This window comes from Equus caballus, chromosome 12 (assembly GCF_041296265.1).
Source record: "Equus caballus isolate H_3958 breed thoroughbred chromosome 12, TB-T2T, whole genome shotgun sequence".
NCBI classification, from domain to species: domain Eukaryota; kingdom Metazoa; phylum Chordata; class Mammalia; order Perissodactyla; family Equidae; genus Equus; species Equus caballus.
Window position 1 is genome coordinate 158640 of NC_091695.1, and position 23238 is coordinate 181877.

At 47.3% G+C, this 23238-nt stretch overlaps 1 protein-coding gene across 2 annotated transcripts in view; it reads right to left on the bottom strand.

The window, feature by feature from the left end:
• Positions 1-23238, bottom strand: part of KIAA1549L (KIAA1549 like) — a 274273-nt gene that overhangs the window by 32057 nt on the left and 218978 nt on the right. For both annotated transcript variants that reach the window (XM_070229192.1, XM_070229191.1), the window contains exons 15-16: positions 21184-21401; positions 16339-16468 (exon numbers count right to left, since the gene is read on the bottom strand). In XM_070229192.1, coding sequence (XP_070085293.1) covers positions 16339-16468; positions 21184-21401 — 348 coding nt within the window. The remainder of the gene's footprint in view (positions 1-16338; positions 16469-21183; positions 21402-23238) is intronic.

The window sequence follows — 23238 nt, forward strand, 5'->3', positions numbered from 1 at the left end:
GCCTCCTTCTAAAGAACTCCTGTTCTCCCACCGTTCTCACTCGGCTTTTCAGTCTCTCAACATCTACAGATGGAAACGCAACAAACTCTCATTCTTCCCTGGGCCCCCTCCTCACACTTGTATTTGCTTATTTAATGTCTCTCTTGCCCAAGTCTGGATGCTCCCTCAGCCCATCTCACCTCTGTCTCTCATGAGCTTAGTACAAGGCACCTGCACTCAATAAAACTTAGTGAAATTGAATGAAAATACAAAAGTTCGTCTAATTGCCCATGCGGTGGAATTTGAGGTTAAGACAAAGGGCCCACAATCCCTAAAAATCTCCTCCAATGCTAATGAGCTGCATGACTAAGTCACATTAACTCCCTGAGACTCGGGCTCCCCATCCGTAAAATGGGACAGTTGAACTATGGTCTGGGAAGTCCCTTCTGGTTCTCACGTTTACTGTTTCTTGAACTCTGTCTGCTCTATGAGGGCCCAGATTCCTCCACCACCATCATTCTTGGGGGAACCTGATGTCTACTCATGAAGGGAATCCCCCCCGCCCTCTCCACCTCAGAACATATGAGCAGTGATACATTGGTTCTTTTACTTAACAGATATTATGGACTTCAACCCTGTGGCAGGCCCTGGGTTGCGAGTTGAAAATACAACAATTAATAAGATAGTGACCCAGCCCTCAAGGAGCTCCCAGTCTGTGGGAGGAGACAAAGAACAACGGCAGCATTGATTACTCTCTCACATGCCACACACCGTTCTAAGTGCTTTAGATACATTCACTCTTTTCCTTACAATAACCTACGAGGTAACAACTATGATTATCCTTATTTTACAGACAAAGAAACTGAGGCACTGAGAGATCAAATATGTTGCCCATTATTGGCGGAGCTGGGTTTTGAACCCAGACAATCTGATTCCAGCACCCAAGCTCTTCCCCCTGTACATATACATACAGATCTATTACCAGAGCACAGATATGGGCTCTGACAGAGGGATGAACAGACTTCTGTGACCAGGAGGACAGACTACAAACTAGTTATTGAGATAATCTACCTCAGAGATCGCCATAGGGATGAAAAGTACCCATATGTAAATACAAAGTGCTCAGAAGAATGTCTAGCACAAAACATTTAATAGATGTTAGCTGCTTTCACTATTGTTATTTGCCTTCTCCCACAGACAGGGAGCTCCTTTAGAGCTGGATCAGCGTCTTATCATTATATCCACAGCCTCCAATCCAGGGCCCAGCCCAAAGCTGAAACCAGTAATTGTCTATTAAGTGAAAGAACTTCACCAGCAGGTGCTCAGGTCTGCTTGAGGACCTGTGAGGTGCCAGCCCTGTGCTGGGTTTTCCATGTGTAATCTCACCACCCTGAAGGCCATATGGTTGTACCTATTTTCCAGACAAGGTATACAATGTCTACTGGCTTAACTTGCCCCAAGTCCTTCTCCCTAACTTGCATGTTTCTGAAAATGTCTTTCGCTTTTATTTGACCAAAAGGGAGAGACAGGAGCAAAGACGAGCCTCCCAGAGTTGGCTGATGGCTGGCCTGGGTGCCACGGCAGGGCCGTAGCTGGGACAGGGAAGGTACTGCTAAATCTCTCTGACTTGGAGTTTACCATACTTGTTCCTTCAATCTCATGCTCCTGAGAAGCACTGGGGAACTATTTTTTTTTAACTATTTTTATAAATTCATGAAGATATACTTCAATAAAAATTCTAAAAAATTAATCGGGGAATATCTGTTCATGGTAGGAAATTAGGAAACAACAGATAAGCAAAAGTAAAAAAATTACAACCCACTTTCATCCCACCACCAGAAGTCACCACTGCCAACACTGTGACCTCACATGTCCCGCCAGACGTTCCCTATGCAGATGGAATAGGCCGAAGGCCACAAATGCTGGAGCACAGCCAACACTCTGCCCCTGCTCCCACCCTCGCCCACCTCCACCCCAGGCTACCAGAGAGAATGCTGGCTTGGCATATGGCAGTGTCTCCCTCATCCCCTTCTGAGGAGGGCCCCCCATCGCCCCACAGATGCTCTGGCTCTGGTCATGGAGAACAGGAAGTGCGGGAGGGAGTGTGGCGGCAGGACGTCTTACTGGGATTTTGGAGAGAGGTGCAGAAGTGGCTACGGCATGTGAATGGGGGAGGAATTAAGGGAATTTTAAAACTATTACTGGACATGATATAATAGCCTTCATGTATATGAGAATATGAGTAAAAGAGTAGAGCATTTTAAACTTACTTTGTTGACATAGATCCTCTCAGACTGAGCCACGTGGGTCATGGTTTTATAAACAGAACACACACACACATTTATGTATGCGTATAGTATAAGCATACATATGTAAGGTTTTTATAAAATGAGATTATATTACATATAATATTTTAAAACATTTTTTATAGCAATGTTGTAAATAAATGTCTCTGCCAATAAATATATGTATCACAGAGAATAACTTTAAATGACTTCATAGCATTCTGCTATACGGAGTTTTCAAACTATCGTTAACAGTCCACTATTTTAGGCAAACCACCAATATCTTACTATAGAAACAAATAAGTATTCTTATGATTAAAACTCTGTATATAACCATGGGTTCATTCCTAGGTTAAATTCCCAGAAGTGGAATTACTGGGTTAGAGGACATGTATATGTTTAAGATTCTGGACACTTATGGTATATCATAACTCAGCAGCAAAAGCCACAGGTATTTAGAAGAAATTAAGGCCATTCCTTCTCCACATCTGCACACCTAGGCCCTGGAGTGTGCGGTGCCCCGGGGAGCAGGCCCAGCAGTCCTGCACACCAGGACTCCCCACACTGTGGTGCAGTGTCCACGTGACTTCAGCTTTGCTTTGAAACACCACCGGAACAAACTGGAAGGAAATGACAGCCCTTCTGGGAACCCCAAGTATCCTCTTTTCTGGAAAATATTCCAACACAGCTCAGTCTTATTGCCTAGTCCTGGAGTACATTCCGTAGTCCTAAGACTTCATCAAAATTAAAAACTAGCTTTTTATCAGACAAATAATGAAAAGAGAAGCTACAGATCAGGAGAAACTACTAGGATTTGTATCCAGAATTCCTACAAATGAATCACAAAAAGACAAACAATCAAATTTAAAAATTGAGGAAAATGCTTGAATAGATACCACAGAATAAGAAGATACCTAAGTGCCCAATAAACACGGGAAAAAGTGTTCAACTTCATCAGGGATTAGGGAAATGGCAACACTTCACATCCACGGAATGGCTAAAATTAACAAGATTAATGACAACAAGTGTTGGCAAGGTTGAGTAGAACTGGAACTGTCACACTGCTGGTGGGAGAGAAAAAGAGCACACATACTTTGTAAACTCGTTTGCAGTTTCTTAAAAAGTTAAACGATACCCACCTTATAATTCAGAAATTCCACCCCTACGTATTCATCCAAGATAAATAAAAACATATTGTCTTAGTTTGTTCAGGCTTCCAGGAGAAAATACCACAGACTGGGAAGCTTATAAACAACAGGAATGTATTTCTCACAGTTCTGGAGGCTGGAAGTCCAAGATCAGGGGCCAGTCCCGCTGGGTGAGGGCCCTCTTCCGGGTTGCAGACCTCTCACTACGTTCTCACATGGAGGAAGGGCCGAGGGAGCTCTGTGGAGTCTCTTTTATCAGGGCACTAATCCCATTCATGGGCTCCATCCTCACGACCTAATCAGCTCCCAAGGCCCCACCTCCTGATAGCACCACATTGGGGGTTAGGACTTAACACACGAATTTGGGGGGGACATAAACATTCAGATCATAGCACATATGTTCACAAAATATTTAAGTGGAAATGTCTATAATAATTTTTTCCTAATAGCTGCAAACTGGAAACAACCCAAATGTGCAGCAATAGGATGATGGATGACAAATAGTGGTCTGTTTATACAACGGAATACTACTCAGTAATAAAAAATATAAACTACTGATACATGCAACAACATAGATAAATTATGAGTAAAAGACGTCAGACACAACAGAGTATATACTGAATAATTCTGGTTGAATAAAGTCAAGAGTACGTAAAACTATCATGACAGATATCAGAAGAGTGGCTGCCAGTTGGGGAGGATGCTGAGGACTGACTGAAAGGAGGAATGAGGGAACTTTCTGGAAGTGATGCAAATATTCTATATTTTGGTTGGATTGGTGGTTACAAGAGTACACACGGTTGTCAAAGCTCATCCAGTTGTACACTAAAGACCTACACATTTTATCATGCACAAATTTTGCCTTAATAAAACAAACAAAATGGGCTCGTCAACATAGCTAGTTTGATGGGGACGGTCAGAGAAGGCCTCTCTGAAGAGATGACATTTTTGGAGCCTGAAGGAGGAGGGATTGGCCATGTGAAGGTAACAGGAAGCTTATGACAAAGTCCTGAGATGGAGAAGAGCTTATTTTACTTGAGAAAGAGAAAGATGGACTGTTATGGGCTCAATAGTGTCCCCAAATCAAATACGTATACCGCAGTTCTAAGTCCCAGGGCCTTAGAATGCAACTGTATTTGGAGAAGGGGTCTTCACCAAAGTAATTAAGTTAAAATGAAGTCATCAGAGTGGGCCCTAATTCAACTTGACTGGCGTTCTTACAAGAAGAGGAAACTTGGACACAGGCACGGGAAGAAGGAAGACGATGTGAAGACGGGGAGAAGCCGGCCATCTAGGAGCCGAGGAGAGAGGCCTGGGAGAGGTCTTCCCCTCCTGCCCCCCGAAGGAACCCACCCTGCCCACACGGGAAGTTTGATCTCAGACTTCTAGTTTTCAGAACTGTGAGAAAATAAGTTTCAGTTGTTTCCAATCATCAGGCCTGCGGTGCTTTGTTTCAGCAGCCCGAGCTGACTAACACACGGGCTGTGTGGCTGAAGATCCGTGTGTCAGGGACTGGAGAGCAGGCAGGGGCCAGGGCACAGAGGGTCTTGAAGGCCATGGTAAGGAGGCTAGACTGTTTCCAAGGGCAATAGAAAGCTCCTGAAGAGCTGGAGGCAGGGAGAAGCGTGACTGGGATTCACGGGAGGCCAGGTAGAAGGCTCTTGCAGGAGTCCAAGCGAGAGAAGACGGTAGGCGTTGGAGTAGAGTGATTATGGGCAAAGAAGATGTGGATGAGTTCACGATCTACTTTAGAAAAGAGCTAACAGGACTCACTGAGAGATGAGATGTGGGGATGAAGGAGAGGAAGGAGTCAAAGCTGAGACCTTTTACCAAGAAGGGGCATCCCGCTACAGGGGTCTCCTTGATCAACATCCCTGAGCTCCCCAAGCATGGGTTCCTCTAGGCCCTTCCACTTGCTGTTCCTTCTGCCCAAAAGCTCTTCCCAGGGGTTGGCCTGGCTGGCTCCCTCATTTCAGGCCTCTGCTCAAAAGCCCCTTCTCCAGAGAGCCCTAACCCGGCCAACCTATGAAGAGCACCTCCTGTTATTCTCCATTGCCTTCCCTGCTTTATGTTCCTCCACAGCGTTTCTGACATCGAGCTGTTCATCCAGGTCCTCAGGCATTGATGACCTGCCCCCCTTCTGGAACAGAAGCCCCGTGAGGGCAGGGACTTTCTTTGCTACATTTCCTGCTGCCTCCAGAATGGCAAACAGTAGGACTTTAATAAATACTTGTTGAATGAATGAACGGAAATTCATCTTAAAAGAGAGGCTGGAGAATTTCTGCTCACAAGTCTTCATCAGTAAAAGACATTTCCATGTGTCTAAAATGAATGAGACGATCTATTTAGAATGGAGGTGAAGAGGAGAGATGAAGGGCTCCGAAGGCTGTTTATTCCAGCCTTTCTTGAGTCATGAGCTCCAAAGTAGATAGATGTCTTACAAGCCCACACTGTCCAGGACACACAAGTGTGTGCAACATCACTTTGCCTCACCCAGCACTTCACTTCTGGAACACAAGAATTTGAAGGCTCTCTCTAGAATTCACCCCAAGGCCCAGATTACAACTCAGCGCAGATCACAGCTCTATCCAGCATGGAGAACAGATTCTGAAAAGAATCTGCACCTTCACAGCAAGGGCCCAAAGATCAAGTGGGGGTTTCAGCAAGATACATTTCTGGGTCATCTGGTCATGACGCATTGATCTGGCTCCATGTCCATTTTTCTCTCCACCAAACAGGGTCCTTTGCACAACACAAACAAGGCTGCCTCCCCCAATTAATGCCCGCCCTGCCTGTAGCAGCCCCACTGCAGGGGCTGCCTGCCACAGAGGAAGCAGAGACACGTTTACAAAGCTGCTTCTGGGAACCAGACTTCAGGAGTTTTCACGTCCCCTTGTGGGAGAAGATCACCAGGGTGTGGGGGCAAACTTCCTCCTGAGGCAAGATCTCAGAAGGGTCTCTGACAATAAAGCGAGACTGGTACCCACCAGAATAGGTAGGTAGGTATAGGTAGACGGCCTCAAAATAATGATGTGATGACTTCTCTTCTGAAACAGGTGTGCAAATGGAATTTTCTTAAATTTCAGCAAAATTTCAAATTTCACTCTGGTTGCCTTCCAAAGGATGACCCAGAATCACTTCAAAGCTACAGGGCTATGAACACAGGCTGCTGCTTCTGTGGTTTAGATGAGTAGAAAAGACATTATAGGGTGTCTCCTGGATTTCTACGCAAAGAGGGACAGCCTTTTTCTTGTTACTCTTCCAAAGAGTGTCCCATGGTTACACAGAGATGATGGGGACGAACAGCCAAGGACAAAAGAAGGTGCTTTGAGGCCCTCAGTAAATGGACCAATCTCAGCAGTACTCGCTGCTCCCAAAGCAAAACCTCTTCGTCCTGGAGCAGGAGTCTCGGGCAGCAGCTCCATCCTCTTGTCTTTCTCCCCTGTAACCGCTGCTTTCCAAAGAACAGTGGAAATTCAACCGCAGAGCCAGTCACCAGATCCCATTTACCGAGTGACAGCCACTGGCCCCCCTGTGTTTGGCAAAGTGTGACCTTACAGGTCACCTTTGGAAGTCTGGCCTGTGTTGGGGCCAGGGGGAAGGTCTTGGGCGCCCTTTACAAAGCCCTTCTCCAGCCCCATCATGCTGGAGAGAAACACCCTTTGAAGAATACAATCTTCTTGTTGGTGTGTAATAAAATTCATAGCAGTGAGGGCTGTCTGAAGTGCTGGAAAGGAAAAGAAACAGAAAAGAGCATCCCACTCTCCCTCACGGTGCCTGTCAGCCCTGATTGCAACAGCTCCCCTTCACAGGTGCTTTACCTGCACGAACTCGTTAATTCTCACAACAACCCCACAAGGCGGGGACCCTCGGTAGCCCCATTTTACAGATGGGGAAACTAAGCACAGACAGGTGAAGGAACTAGCTCAGATCCCCTGACTAGTAAGAAGCTGAGCTGCAATCTGAAGGCAGCCTGGCTCCAGAGGCCATGAGCATGACCATCACACAGCACTTCTTATGAACACCGAGAACAGCTTACGAGCCAGTCGATGAATTAAAAACACCTTTTAAAAAGGAATCAACCTGAACGTAAACACAGAAGAACGGCTTTTTCTCACGGGAAGCTATTCTGCTTCTGGTTGTTGAGGTGCGTCCTCAGCTGCTTTTCCTCATCTTCTCAGCAGAGCCGGCACTGCAGGCAGCGAGGAGGCTGCGAGCTGACACGGTTCCATGACAAGACAGGCTCTCCCCACCACTGACTCACATCTGCTCTTTCTCCTTTCAGCTCTTGAAAAACCCAGACTCACAAAATCCCTCTTTGCCACTGTCTGCCTCCCACACAACCTCTGACTACAGCCAGGATTTCCCAAGCTCGTGCGAACAGTGGTCACTGGCCCGTCACCTCCTGATCCTTCTCTTTATGGAGGGCCAACCAACAATGAAAGGCTGAAAATGGCGGAAGGAGTGACGGGGGTTTTGCTCCTTAAGAAGCCCAACTACGAGTATTCCTCAGGTAGCGGGTAGTGTGACAGCCTCAGCATACAGCCACTCCTCGCCTGTGTCTCAGCCAGGGGTCTAGAGGCACTAAGCTGCCCCAGCTCCATTGGTGAGGTCCCACTGGGTAAGTCAATCAGTGTAAGCCTCCCTACCCATCCCCATTGCTACAGTGACTGATATAGGGGTGGGCACTTGACCTATGGCGGCTCAGTTAGGGTAAAATCCACAAAGTTTGTTCCATGGTTGGGAAAAGAGAAATTCTCTGTTGCATTGGTCAACGCAGGATGCAGATGTGAGGGCTGAGGCCACTGCAGCCATTTCCCACCAGAGACCACCAACCTGTGCATGAAGGCGCTGTGTGGAGGAGGACAGTGCTGCATAATGCAGAGAAACGGACTGGAGCCCCAATAAACCCTGCCCGACATACTGCACCCAATACATTCCCTTAATGATTTCAGACAGTTTAAGTTAGGTTGGGTTTTCTGCTATTTTAGCTAAAGCACCCTATGATGATATATGACATCCTATGATAACCACCATTTAGTCTAAACTTCAGATATACATTTGTCTACAGTTTTGATAAGCCAGTCAAATCAAATGTTTACATGTCTCAGAGTTATAAATCTGCCCCGTATTTTCAAGTCTCAGCTCAGGAGTCACTTCTTTGGTCAACAAACTTGTTTGTTCATTTGCTCAACAAACAGAGACCCTGCATCTCCGAGTGCTGAGGTTTCCAGGATGAATACAACATGATTCTTGCCCTTGAGAAGTCGAATGGGGGAAACCACACAGGTAAACCCACAGATGGAAGACAGGGAGTGAGGGCTTTGATGGAGCAAGTCCCAGGTGCCACCGGAACACAAAGGACAGGCATCTAAGGTAGACTCAAGGGATGAGATCGAGGAAAAGATTCTGGGGGAGACATGTTTTTTTTCTAAAGATTTTATTTTTTTCCTTTTTCTCCCAAAGCCCCCCGGTACATAGTTGTGTATTTTTAGTTGTGCGTCCTTCTAGTTGTGGCATGTGGGATGCTACCTCAGCTTGGCTTGATGAGCCATGCCATGTCCGCACCCAGGATCCGAACCAGCGAACCCTCAGGCTGCCAAAGTGGAGCGCAAGAACTTAACTACTCTGCCACTGGCCAGCCCGTTGGGGAGACATGTTTAAACTGAGTTCTGAAAGCACTGCCTGGATAAGTGGCTCTCAACTAGGAGCAGGTTTTCCCCCACGGGACATTTGGCAATGTCTGGAGACATTTTGGGTTGTCACAACTGGAAGGTGCTGCTGGTTGCTAGTGGGTAGAGGCCAGGGATGCTGCTAAACATCCTACAATACACAGGACAGCCCTCCATACAAAGAATTATCCAGCCCCAAACGCCAACAGTGCTGAGGGTGAGAAACCTTGGCCTACGTGGAACAGGTGGGAAGGGAGGGATGAGCACGTGCAAAGACACAGAGATCTGAAACCCCATGACAAGTCTGGGAAGGGTGTGTAGGCTGGAGCCATGGGTGGATTAAGGAGTAGTGTGCATCAGCTAGAAGGGCTTTCCCAGGCCAGCCAGAGCAGATGAGTCCTGAGCCAGAAGCTCAGAGTTTGAGTCTTATCCCCAAAGCCAGGGGGAACTACTGAAGGATTTTAAACAAGGGTGTGTGTTTTACAATGATTCCTCGGGCAGCTGTTTGGCATCTTCAGCAGTGGTGAGTAATGGGGACTAGGTGGGCAGCGGCTAAGAGACAGACAGCAACAGACCTTCAGAAGGACTCCCTGCTCCCATGCCAGTTCGCTGGCACAGCATGTTGCACGTGTCTCTACCTGTCTCCTCCACTAGCCTGGAGAAGCACCTGGGGCAAGCACTAGAGCTAACCCATCTCTCTCTTCTCCAGAAAGCATCACACAGGTGGTACAGTGGACTCCCATGTGGGGCTTGGATGGCATTAGATGCCAGCAGAGAAGGTAAAGGTCACGTAGAGTAAAACCTTTGAAGATCCCTTAAATTGTCCAAGTAGTATAGCATACGTGGCCCATGTATACAACGTTGTGGAATAATGTATAAAAAGAAATATATAATCTGAAATGTACAATATGAGCAAAAGATGCAAAAGCTAATTTTTTACAATATTTAAATGATTTTTTCCTTTGTCTTTCAGAGTCTGTATAGCTGACACACATGATGCAATGGTTGCGCTCAGCAAATGTTTGCCAGAGGAAATGAAATGCGAAGCAATTCCCAAGGACTGTTCTCACTTTTCCACTTGCCTCCAGCTCCTACAGGGGTTCAGAGGCTACAGGCGGGCCCAGGAGCGCCACGGTTGGGAGGAACCAGTGTGGCGTGGACACTGTGCTGTGCTGCTCAGGACTGTGGGACTTATTCTGCCCTCACTGGGCACACTGTGAGCTGCTAGCCCTGAGCTGTCAACTAGGAATTGCCCTTGCTCTCCTGGGCATTGGCGGGAGTTGGCAATGCCAATTCTCTCGCTGGCAACTGTCCTTGGCTAAAGAGAGCTGCTTCCCCCCAGGACACCCAGTGACTGGTCAATGCTGGAGTACAGCAGCCCAGGTGCTTCACACAATCTGGGGACAACTCCCAGGGGCTGCGTGAGCTACAGGGCTCCCCGTGGGGTCAGCTGAGGCGTGGTAGTATCTGCACCATAGCCCAACTTTTAGCTCTGCCCAACCCTTCCTTTCCCCTGCAGACGTCCATCCCAAGAGCATGCTGGGGACCACAGCATGCAACAAGTGGCTACCTAGTCAAGAAGCTAGGAGGTCTCAATGTCCAGGAGAAGCAGGAGAGCAGGTAGGTGCCAAGAACAGGAGCAGGCAGTGTCCAGAGCGCAGGGAATCAGAGAGAATGAGCAGGCAGATGGCACTAGAGCCTCACAATGGAAGGGAGTCGTCTGTCTCCTGCCCACTGGGCAACTGACTGCAGGGGAGGGAAGTCCTGGGCCTGCAGGGATGCCTGGCTCCCAGTGAAGTCACTAGGCCATCCTGAAACCTGGCGTGCTCCTCCCAAACCTGCCAAGAGTCCACCTCCTGTCCCCCACTTGCCATGTGGCCTCCATCTTTGGGATTCACAAGTATCTTTCTGGGCAGCCACCAGCCTGGTGAGATGTGGATTAACCAAAGGCTCCCTTCACCACCCAATCCTCAACCTCAATCAGGGAGCCTGATTTCCCATGATCAGACATCTCCCTAGAATTAAAAGCCCCTATGAAAATACAATGTGCTATAAATTAACTTCGGATAACACATCAAGCCAGGGTTAATAGCTTAAACTAGCTGGCAGAGGTAGGAGAAAGAAATGGAGGGCTGAGATGGTGACACCAGGTGAGACAGTTCTAGGTAGGAGGCTAAGGGGGTGATGGTGGTGGGGCGGGATCCACACAAGAGCACCCAGCACCACAGCAGGTTGCCTCTGAGGTGTAGGACAAAATCCCAAAATCCAAACATTTGCTTCCCAATGAAACCAAGAGTTGGCTGGACCTTACCTGGGACCATCATGCAGTGCCAGGGCATTCCCGTGCCTTCCTTGGTCTCCCACAATTATGCTGAAGCCATAAGATGCTCGGGGAGGGGCAGGAAGTGGGGGAGCAGGAGGGACTCTCACTAATAATATAGGATTTGCAAATTTACGTAGAGGGCCCAGACTTGCTATCACAGGCAGTCGGGGGCTTTCCAGGCCGTATTTCATTCTCCTGCAAATCGAACCCATCGAAACAACCATTCTGAGTCTTTGGCCTCCTTCCAGTAACCACTGCTCACCTTGAACAAAGGCAGCTGGCCGAGAGAGGCCAGCAAACAAATACCCCATTACACAACAAGCCAGGCTTCGGCAGGGGCGGGGCCGCGCTGGGAGCGATGCTTCAGCCTCCCCTTTGCTGACTGTCCTCCACTAGTTCCCCGTCTGCTTCTCAGATGCTTCCTGCCTGGGAATCCTCTCATCCTGCTTTTACCTGGTGCCCGGGGTGGGGTGGTGGGCCGGGACTGGCAGCCTCTCTGCAGCGCGCATGCCGCGGTGCCCAGGCTGCCTGGCTAACACACGCTTCCCGGCCCTCCAGGAGGCAGCGACTGCGCACAAGACCTAGGCTCTGTCAGTCAGATACCCTAGTGTGCACTCTGCACCGAAGAAGTGAGGCAGGCCTGTCCTCCTGCTCCTCGGCAGTTCCAGCTGCTCCCCGACATTCCTGCCGGGACAGAGCGGCAGCCCCTCCTCCGGCCGGCCCTGCGGTTTGGTTCTGTCTTTCCTGGAAAACTCCTCCAGCACCCCGATGATTTGGGGAGCACCTCATTCATTGGAGTCATTTTTCATCTGTTTAAAATGGCTTGATGTTTTGCTTCTGGCAGCGGAGTCTCGCCTGCTACAGTTCCGTTTCAGTGGATCTGCTTATCCTTCTCAGTTGTAAAATGACTTGGTTTCCACCAATATTTGCTACCATTTCCCGGAAGAAGAGTGCCCCTGGAGCGAGAACTGATGACTGTGCCGGCTACAGCAGGCCTCCCCCTCGCCTCTTCTGAGATGCATCAATGCATCAGTAAGCCTTCAGAACATTTTCAAGCCCAGTGGCCACATTGAGGGTCTACCATGCATGCTGCCCATGCATTCATGTACATGCATGCATGCATGCGGGGTGGAAGCTTGGACAAGGCGCTGGAGAGAAGCCTAGGGGAGCAGCTCACCCAGGCCTCTGCTTTTGAGAGGTCAGCACTCATTTTCAAAATCATAATTCAAACAATCCCTTTCAGAGTCTCCGCCACAGCCAAGGCACAAGCTGACCCGGTTCCTGGAGCAGACTTGTAAACGCCAAACACGAATCAAGGCTGAGGAGGAACGTCTTTATTTCTGAGGAATGGCTTGATTATTACTTGCCCTTTGAGGGCAAAGTCTGACCCATTATACACACATGGGGTTGATAATTGGGCTGATATAGGAAAAATTCCATAAAGACATGGGTCTTTATTTTGCCTGAGACTTCATATTTGGGGCATTTTCTTTTCCCTTCCTCACTGTTTCATTATCTTCTGTATGACTTTCATTCGGAAAATAACATTTTAAAAATACTTTGAGGGGCTGGCCTCGTGGCCAAGCGGTTAAGTTCGTGCGCTCCGCTTCAGCGGCCCAGGGTTTCGCCGGTTTGGATCCTGGGCGCGGACATGGCACCGCTTATCAGGCCATGCTGAGGCGGCGTCCCACATAGCACAAACAGAAGGACCCACAACTAGAATATACAACTATGTACTGGGGGACTTTGGGGAGAAGAAGAAAAAGAAGAAAAAAAGAAGATTGGCAACAGACGTTAGCTCAGGGCCAATCTTTAAAAAAAAACAAAAAACTTTGAAATAGACATATTTTTGCTTTTAAATATTAGGCTGACATATCTTTTCTACCCACTTTATGCACTGGGAGGGATTAATCTCAACACTAAAGTGAGTTTAATGACATGGTCTGGTCTTACAGGAGTGATCAATTTTGGACACCTTTCTAAAATCACGCCTTCTTCCAAAAGGGCTGCCTCTTCCCAGGAAACTACCACCCATGTAAGCCACAGCCACTGCCAGGAGCGTGTGAGTCCGTCAGCTGTCAGAGTGACCAAAAGGTTGAGAATTGTTGCTGCAAACACAGTGATTCCCAAACCCTGTGGAGCTAAGAGCCTCTCTTCTGCGGGCCCTGACACCTCCTCTCCCGAAGCAATCCCGGCTGCCGTCAGTCCTGGGCTAAGAGTGGGCTGTGGAGCGTGTGCCCCTTTGCTTATTTACTCATTCATTTATTTTTACATGCAGGCTTTTCTGTTGAGACTCTGAAACAGTCAACTTGTGAAAAATTCACGATTACATCAATCTCCCAATGCCTCTGTTTCTACCATATCACAGAGCAGTTCCCCCGGGGGCTTCCGTAGTCTGGCAGAAATGACTGGAAATTTTGGCCTGGCTTCAAGATCCCCAGACCCAGTAGGAAGAATGACATGTTTCCAATGGAGTGACCTATTCACTGCTGGGCTAATGGGTTCTTTTGCCAGGAGTGCCTGGGCATTTTTGGAAAATCAAGAGTTGAGAAAATAAATGTGTTGTTTAAAACTATGACTCTCTTCTTTCTCTACCGTATCTGTTGGTCCATATTTTCCTTCTGTGAGATTTCCACGCAAGAAATCTTGTGAGACCTGACATATAGCCTCTCTGAGAGACCAGAAATACAGGACACGTATTACGTTATGTGAAGACAGATGTATAGTGGTGGGTGCACTGGAGTCAGGGAGTCAAATTACGTAACTGCTCTGTGCCTTGGTTTCCTCATCTATACAATGAGCATAATGAGAGGACCTACCAACTGGTGACTATGCAAATTCAATTCGACAACACACATAACAAAACCAGAACAGGACCTCGTCTATAGTGTGCAGTCAGTAAATGACAGCTACTTGTCACGTGACTAGAATAAAAGGCACAGGAAGAGACACAGGAAGCAATTTCATTCTTACAGTCAACAGCCTAAAGTCTTAAAATTGTTCCCAAGATGATCATCTTCTCTTAAGGAAACTCCTATTTGCTTATGTTTTTAAGATCGTGTGCACTTCTCAAAGGAAAGTATATTTAAAGAAAATCTATTAGAATGAAGTAGGCTCCCCCTAAAGTAATCTGTAATTAGAATATTTATACACGTCTGTGAGAGGTGAGCAACCTCCTTTTAGAAACCCTCTCTCTCCTTCTACTGTTCAGGGTGATTTACTAACACAACATTCCAAAAGTGGTGAGTGAGTATGACAAGTCATGGCATGGTTAAAAAAATCTGCAATGTGCCCTTTTCAAGACTAATAGGGAAACCTGTGGCCTATTTCCTCAAACTGTAAAAACATCTGTGCCTAGAATCTCACAAGAAATCTATTCATACCAATCTTGAAATAAATTAAGAATCTCATCATACCTCAGGTATGCCGGAGCAGAAGAGAAAGTTCCCCAAACTACAAGCATCCGGGAAGAATATTCACTAGTGGTGGAGAGATTAATCAGAAAACTCAAACGCCTGATTTTTAACCACAGGCCGATTATCAAATTGATGACCGAGTTTGGTATAAGAAATATTTCTATGAGGAAAAAAATTAACATTGAATAATTTCACCTGGAGGAAAAAAAATTTGCCCAAAGCATCTCAAATTTTATAAAACTAAACTATCAAATTGTTTTATATGAAAAAGGAAAAAGAAATAAAAGATAAGGCTATTACCACCAACACAATCAAGTTTAAATGAAAGGAAGGTAATTAGAAATTCAAATTAGGTAGAGTCTCTCTGTTTTTAATTGGACCATTAAAAATCCCACTTTAAGCTTTTGTGGCAAACAATGACCAATCCTTAGGGGGAAAAACATCTCCTTGCTTCCAATTAGCATAGTATAGCAAAGAAACTGGCTGTCATTCAAATTACAACCTCAGAAATTATAACAAAAGTTTATCCAGACATGTTCAAATCATAACTCTTGTTACAAAAATGTTTTTATTTGTAATTAGAGAAACATTTTAGGAGAATGGGAAAGAAACTTTTTGTTTTTTGTGAGGAAGATTGGCCCTCAGCTAACATCTGTTGCCAATCTTCCTCTATTTTACATGGGATGCTGCCACAGCGTGGTTTGACGAGTGGTGCGTAGGTCTGCACCGGGGATCTGAACTTGCGAGCCCTGGGCCGCCAAAGTGGAACACGTGACCTTAACCACTAGGCCACCAGGCTGGCCCCGGAAAGAAACATTTTTCATAAAACCTAAATGTATATTCAAGACCATTTGAAATTCTGGGGCAGGGTAAGCATTATGGACACCTCGGCATAGTATCCTTCATGGGTGCAGCTACATGTGACAGGATGTAAACAACTTTGCAGGAGGCACCAAATCGTAACTCATCATTTGGGGACGTCTGGTGGGTTTAGAAGAGTCTTGTGGTTTAGAGGCATCGCTGCACGTTAAGCGTGTGCTTCATCATGTGAAATCACCGAATCGCTCTGTGGGACATCTCATTGTTTCCATGGCATATTGAGGAGTTATGAAACCAGGAACAAATCCAACTTCTCAACATTGCTATGGATTGAAAAGAAGCCTGCGTTCTAAGGCATTCTAACCCACAGCCATGGTTCCTACTGAGCTTCTAAGGACAGACGGAAAAAAATTAAGGATATTTAGAATCGCTGTTGAGTTTCAGGTCAATAATGTACTATTCATAAAATGGTTCCATTTAGAAATCAAGATCCTTTTAGCAATAATTTGTCACTCTGACAATTCCAAGTAGTCTTACTCTGCAAAACAGGTAATCAGGAATAATAAAATAGAAAACACTTTAGCGCATTCTTAAATTCCACAAATATATAGTAAACTGAAACACTGTGGGATGCTCTATCCCTTTGCTTTCGGGGGAAAGCAAAGCTGGCATTCACCTTGGCCACCAGGGACTTACGTCGTATCCGCTGTTCCGGATCCCACGCCGGGGTCGCTCCCGAGTCACCAGAAGGTCCATCTCCGTTTCCCCCGGACTCGGGCTGTTCAGAGACTGCCGGCTTCGGGAGACAGAGTTCTTCATCTGTTGCCTGAAGAAAATTCAACAACTGTTACGATGCAGCAATGCCCTGACAGATGGAATTCTCCACTGATCCAAACTGCAAGCAGCCAATGAGGGATTTGGGTTTGCCGTGCAAATCTCAGAATTGATGGCATTGTTCCCCGCCATCAGGGACCACGGAAATAGTGGAATAAAGATTTTTTTCTTTCCAGATGCTGTAACCATTTGGCTGAATTGTAAATGCTCTTTTCATATGGAAAGTAGGTAACCATAATCAATTGCAACCCTGAACCTCATCTAAAGTTCTGCTGACGGCAAGGCCAGGGGTTCTCCTTTGACCCCCTAAGACAGCTAACATTGGAGGAACAAACTTGCTCTTGTCGACTATTGACTCGGCAGCCTCCGGTACCTTGTAATCTTCCTGATTTCCCACAGAGGGTTCCAGGATGTGTTAATAAGCCCTGTGGCCAATGAGCAGCTTAATACTGTGGCTGCTCACAGACTTTCTCTTCTACCTTCACCACAGTGGATTCACTTCCGGGCTAAGAAGCCACAAACCAAGAGGCAATTTGGGGCTCATCTGTTATTCTGTCCACTCATCCGTTCATCCATCCTTTGATCCATCCAATATCGATTGCGTGCCTACTATGCACCAAGCACTGTGGAGGATGACAAGGACCCACAGTGAGCAGGAGAGACATGGCCCTGCTCTCCTGGAGCTCACATCCTAGTGAGGGAGACAGACAAGTATGTGAGAATTTCAGAGAGTGATAAGTGATATGAAGAAAAAGAGATATGACAGAGGTGACGAGGATGGGGGATGACTTTAGATCAGCAGTATAAGCTTCCTTTAGGAATGGAGCGCAACCTTGTGAGAGAGTCTGTTCTGAGTGATTCACACTTCAAGCCAGACCCCAAAGAATTCTCACCCTTGACCTAATTACAAATCATTTTTTGAAAAAGCAGACTGCACAGCTGTCCTGAGGTTGCCAATTAGCCCATTTAGAAAAGATTTATTAATAAAGGTGGTGGGGGAGTAAACACTAGGATTAGCAATTGACATCTAAGTAGGTTATTTTGGAAGTACCAGAAATACAACAGTGAGACTGTGAGACTGTGTAAGCCCTTTCAAGAATCATGACTGTGGGTGAGAGCTTAGATCCTGGAGTGCACGCCTGTCTCCTTGTCCATCAGAGACAACGTTCCATCAGGATGCAAAGCTCAAAGTCTGCTGTTTAACGTGGATCTCAACTGACCAACATGTGCCTGGTGTGCAAGCAACCACTTAGAAATAAATCAAGCTCTCAGGTAGAGAAATTACGTATTTTAATCAGAGTTCCATTAGGTATATTCATTTCTTGTTGGCATTTTGCTATATTCTTTAAAACTTAATAAATTTTAAAACTTTCAAATTTGAAAAGTAAGTTTTTTACCCCTGAAAATATTGCTGGGTAGATAATGACAAATTTTATTTGGGCTTTTAGGGGCTTTTTACTCCCACTATAGGTTAAGAAAGCAGTTCCCAAACTGTGTTCTGTGGAACCCTAGGGTTCCATAAAGATGGAATGGAGCCACTGAGAAGGAGGAAGAGGCCTCGCTTCCACGAGAGCAACTTTGTCTTTATGAGTTATGGCCGTAGGCTGGGCTCTCCAGTTTACTTGGGAGAGGGTTCCAGGATGCATAAGTTGGGAAGTGGGAAACTGAGGGAGGGAACGAAAGGAGGCCAATAAAGGGTGTGCTACAGAGCAGAGTAGTGTTTGGGGACATATGGCTCAAACTCACTGGAGGAGTACGGCAGACAGGTGTTTTCCCATGTAATGGTCTGATTTTATGAAGATACAGCAAGACAAATAATCAGGAGACGCCCGCCAACAAAAAGAAAGCGTGTTATACTCACAGATCCTGAGAGGAAGGGAGGCACCATGCCACAGAGCCACGAGGGAAGCAGCAGGTTGGTCACCAGGCAGTGGGAGCAAGGGGGAAATGTGGGCAAGAGGCTTTATTGTGGTTTCCGTGGGAAGGAATGGGCAGGGCATGGTCAGCAGGCTTGGGATTGGGTTGTAGGAGAATTTCGCAGACTCTGGGGCACAGGGCCGTCCCTAGTTGTCTGGTACCTGGCCCTCAGGTAGTTAGGGCAGGGGGACGAGGGCCCAGAGTGTGAGAGCCCATGTAAAGGAAGTGGCTGGGGTTTGGCGCTGGCCTGTTTGGGTCCCATATGAAAGGTGCACTTGCAGGGGAGCCCTTTACTGTCTCTAGGAACTGGTGGCCCAGTCCTGGGAGGGACAGCTTCCTCGGGGTCAGCGAGGCCCCAGACATCAAATCATCAAACAGGGAATCTAGAAAATGTGATTATTACACAGCACAGCTTACACCTCGAAGCTCTCTCGTGGGGTGTTTATCCATCAGTTCCCATCTGTCACTGACTGAGGCTGCTCCAGAACGTCAAGCACCTGACAATTCTGCTCAGGGGCCACCAGGAAAAAGCCCTCAAGGCGGAGTCAGAGATGTCTGCAGTAAGCAGGACGCTGCTGCCCGCCACAGGAGCTGTGGGAGCGGAGGGTCCAGGCAGCCTCTGACAGTGTCGGCCTTTATATTATATACTTTGTGTTTCTAGGTAAGAGTTGATAACATAAAAACAGGGGTGTTCTTCTGACCCTCAAGAAAAAATCTGTGAAAACTCTTAAAACATATGGGGATAAGTCAACATTTGGAATCTAAACTTTGTCTTTGATTTAATTTAGGTCTCAGCGGAAATTCTGGTTACTGATGCCAACTCTGGACCAGAGAATGATGCCCTCACGTGTGCCTTGCGGTGCAAGGTCACCGAGAGCAGAAGCTCTGGAGAGTCGAACTGGTGGCAGCACACAGCAGGCAAGTCTCTCTCCCCTGAGCTCACAGGTGGGCGCGGCAGCAGCCTCCGCAGCACTGACAAGAACAGCACCTCAGCGCTCACTGCCTCCTGCCACACTCCTTCTCTGTTAATCCTCCTCTCCACCCCACCTCCGCTGATCTGGCCTCCATTCCTATGCCCACCTCATCTGGTTTGTGGGTATCCGTATTTTTCCATTAACTGATCAAAAAAAATTTTAATATTATTTTTGGTGCTTTAGAGTCATTCAGTCATTTCTTCAACAGATATTTACTGAGAATGGACTACACACTCACAGCATCAGCAGGCTGTCAGAGGGCCTTAAGAATCTGGCCCGAAGATATGCCCAGCTGTGGAGACGCATCTCTACAGGAAAAGCCTGTGCTCATTCTCCTTACAGAAAGACTTAACTAAAATTTTTATTTATTTCTCCAATAACTTCCAAGCTGCACGTGATCTCTGACCCATTTTCCGAGTGTCAGCAGGGAACCTGGGAAAACAAGTCCCCTCATCAGTCTATGAAAGACCAACCCTGACGTGAAGAGCCAAAAGCTCAGAGGAAAAGCACCAGAATGCCCAGCCTCCCAGAAATCCCAATCTTTTCTTCTCTTTTTTCCACAGTTATCAACTTGGTGACACATACATTGTGACCCCTGTCACAGGGTGACGTTAGATCAACAGCTTGCCACACCCACCAGGCCTCATCAGAAGCATGGCAAATGAAGCGCTGGGTGCAATTCCCCCTTCTCTCTATTGAAAATAAATTATGTCCATTCATAAAGTTTAGCCCCATCTCCTGGTTTGACTTTGTGGCTTCCATCCACACCTGTCACATAGTCATTATTGCTTTTAATAAATCCCCACTCGGGCCAGGAACTGTCCTGTTTCTCCCCATGTGCGTAGGGCGCCTCTGCCAGGGCTGCGGGGCAGAGTGCTAGCAGGCTCAGAGCCAAGGGGCTGTCACCAAGGAGAATGTGTATCTAAAGAGATGGTCTCAAACCATGAAAATGCTTCTGAGCAAGTGCTTCGGGGTGGGGAGGAAAAGAAGGAAGACGGGCACATCTAGCTTTGCTAACCGCTACCCCTTCACCCGGAAGGTGAGGTCACTCTGCTTAGTTAGCAACAAAGCTTCAAGGATGCCAATTCAAACCACGGGGCTGAGCCCCCGTTTTAGACTGTCACAGCCCATCACATTTCAAACACCCATTGCACTTGTGAGTAACAAACTTTTGGGGTGGTTATCTTTCTCTCCCATCAGACCTTAAGTTCCACAAGAGCAGTGACTGGGCTGTGATGTCCACCGTCAACGTCGACCGAGTTGAATTCGTGAATGAGAAGTAGCACAGGTGACTGTGCGAGCACCAGCACGGCACACATGCCTGACACGGAGTGGGCGATGGTAAACGTCGGCTCAACGAGCACAGCTACAGCAATGGACCCGCACGGAGCCCAGCAGGCCTTGGGGGAGCCCTCGCTGGAGCGGACTGAGAAGGGGAGGTGGCACACTGGCATTCCTGTGCAAGAGCCACTGAATAACTGAATCCTACCATGTCCCTTGATCTGGAAGTTGCATAACCAGGCAGGTGATAATTACATTTTTACCCAGCTCTGAAACAGCTACTGGTTTGAAAACATCGTTTAAGCTAAGGGACAATTATGGTTGTTTACCCAAGTATTTTTTTAACGGCTTCAATTTTTTTCTCTTCCAGACTCATGAGGGAGCACGGGCTCGCACAGACCAGCATGGTCCAGAGGAGCAGCCTGCGAAGATCAGCCCTGAGGTCACAGGAAAGGACGGGGACCGCATCACGGGTACACCTCCGCCACATGCTGCTAACGTACGGGACCCTCGGAGCACCCCTCGGAGACCGCACCTGCTTCTAGACTCAGCGAACGGGGCACAGAGGCCTGGGTCTGGGTCCAAAACGTGCTGGAGCTCCTTGGGGGCTTTCTCATACATCTTCTTTCTCTCCGGCTGAGCTCTGCTCGTCTCCGCCAGCGGGAAGTCGTAGTAACCCTTCCTCTTGGCCTTGAGGCGCAGCTTGTTCCGATAGTGCTCGATGTCGGACTTCTGCTTCAGGGCTTTGTCCACCTGGGGAGAGAGAGAGGCTCAGGCCACCCCCGAACACGCACGCTGACAGTGGGAAGCTTGCACCAAGGGTCACAACTCCTGGAAAAGCCATCCTAGGCTTCACCCCGTCCTTGAGCCAGCCAGACCCACCTGTGCCCCCTTCCATGACCAGCCCACAACAGTGGGCCACAAACCGCGTGCAGCCCGGCCCTCCCTGAGTCAACTGAGACCTTCCATCAGGGCTTCCTTCCTGCTCGTCCACCTGAGTCTGCTCAGGCGGAGGCCTGACTCCACGCTTAGCTTTGTCGGGTGGGCCTTAATCCCGCCTAAACCCTTTCAGTTCTCCCATGTGGGAGCCTCTGACTTGGCAGGCCAGCTGGTTTTGGTGCCCCGACTCCAGCTCCAGCCCTGAGGAACCCCACGCCTCCGCTGGCTATTTAGCTGTGCCCAGCTGGTGAGACAGCCAGTTCCTGCAGAGGCTGAGTTGGGATTGATGGGGTGGGAAGGGGAGCCTCCAGACAGCCTGCTCCTGAGGTCTCTCCACTCTCTCACCTGCATTTGAGAGCTTATTTCTGTCAATCTCTAACTTTCTTGAGAGACAGGTAATTTTGAACCCTTGTATGGCCACTAATGGCAACCAGTTCTGGTTCTATAGGACAAAGCCAGTCTGGTCTGATAGAAAGGAACATGGCCAACATACCTGCTGGTCTGTCAAAGAAAGAAGCAGACGACTATGCTAAATAGATAAACAATGAGGATGCCACATCCACGAAGGGAGCTGCACAGTGAAATCTGCCTGCTACTTACTGGACGAGAGGGAGAAACACTACTGCTGTTTGTAATCAGCCCACTAGATTAACAGAACCATGTGTAGTGCTGTTATTATGTTTTCTTTAAAGTAATTTCCCGTAATTCATAAAAGAAAAATTCACCCAGTGGTAAGATATATATCAACCTACAGTATGAGGCCAAAGTTTCGCTAACACAAGGCTGCATCTTAGATGCTTTATTTTTACAGCACTGGGAGAAACATAAACTGGGGGACATCTTTTTTTCTAACTTTTTCAAAGAGCTCCCCAACCCGGGCCCTAATGATATTTTTAAGCTGATAGCATTTCGCAAGTCTTCATACTTCCCTCACTCTGCTTGCCATTGAGGAAACTAGCAGAGAAGAAGCTGGCATGACATCCTCTGAGCCAGGAATACCATTTCTGCAATCTCTCCCAAAGCAACATTCCAAGAGAGGTTCAAAGTGTGAGATGAAAGTTAACATCACCAGCAATCAGACATATCAGGATCGATCCCTTCCTGAGGCCGCGGCCACAAAAGGTCACACGGCTCCACAGTTACGCCAGAAACGTCAGCCTCGATCCAACCGCAAGGAAGCATCAGACAAGCCCGAACTGAGGGACATTCTCCATAGTCACTGTCAATCCTCTTCAAAAGAGTAATGATCATGAAAGACCAAGGAGGGTCACAAAGAATGACTAAGGGACTGTCCCAGCCTGGAGGAGACTCAGGAGACAAGAAAATGCCATGTGGGATCCAGGACTGGATCCTGGAACAGGAAAAGGACATTAGCAGGAAAACCAGTGAAATTCAAATTCGGTCTGTAGATCAGTCAGCGGTGTGGTACCAATGTCCACTTCTTGGGTTTGATCGTTATTCTCTGGTATTTAAGCTGGTAACTTAGGGGTAGTGAGGTGAAGAGCATATGGGAACTCTTCTATTGCTGCAACCCTTCTGCAAGTCTAAACTTCTTTCAAAATAAAAAGTTTTTAAAAGTAACGTGAAATTATTCATTGTAGTGTTATTTATAATAGCCAAAACCAAAACTAAAACCAAGAAACACCTGGAA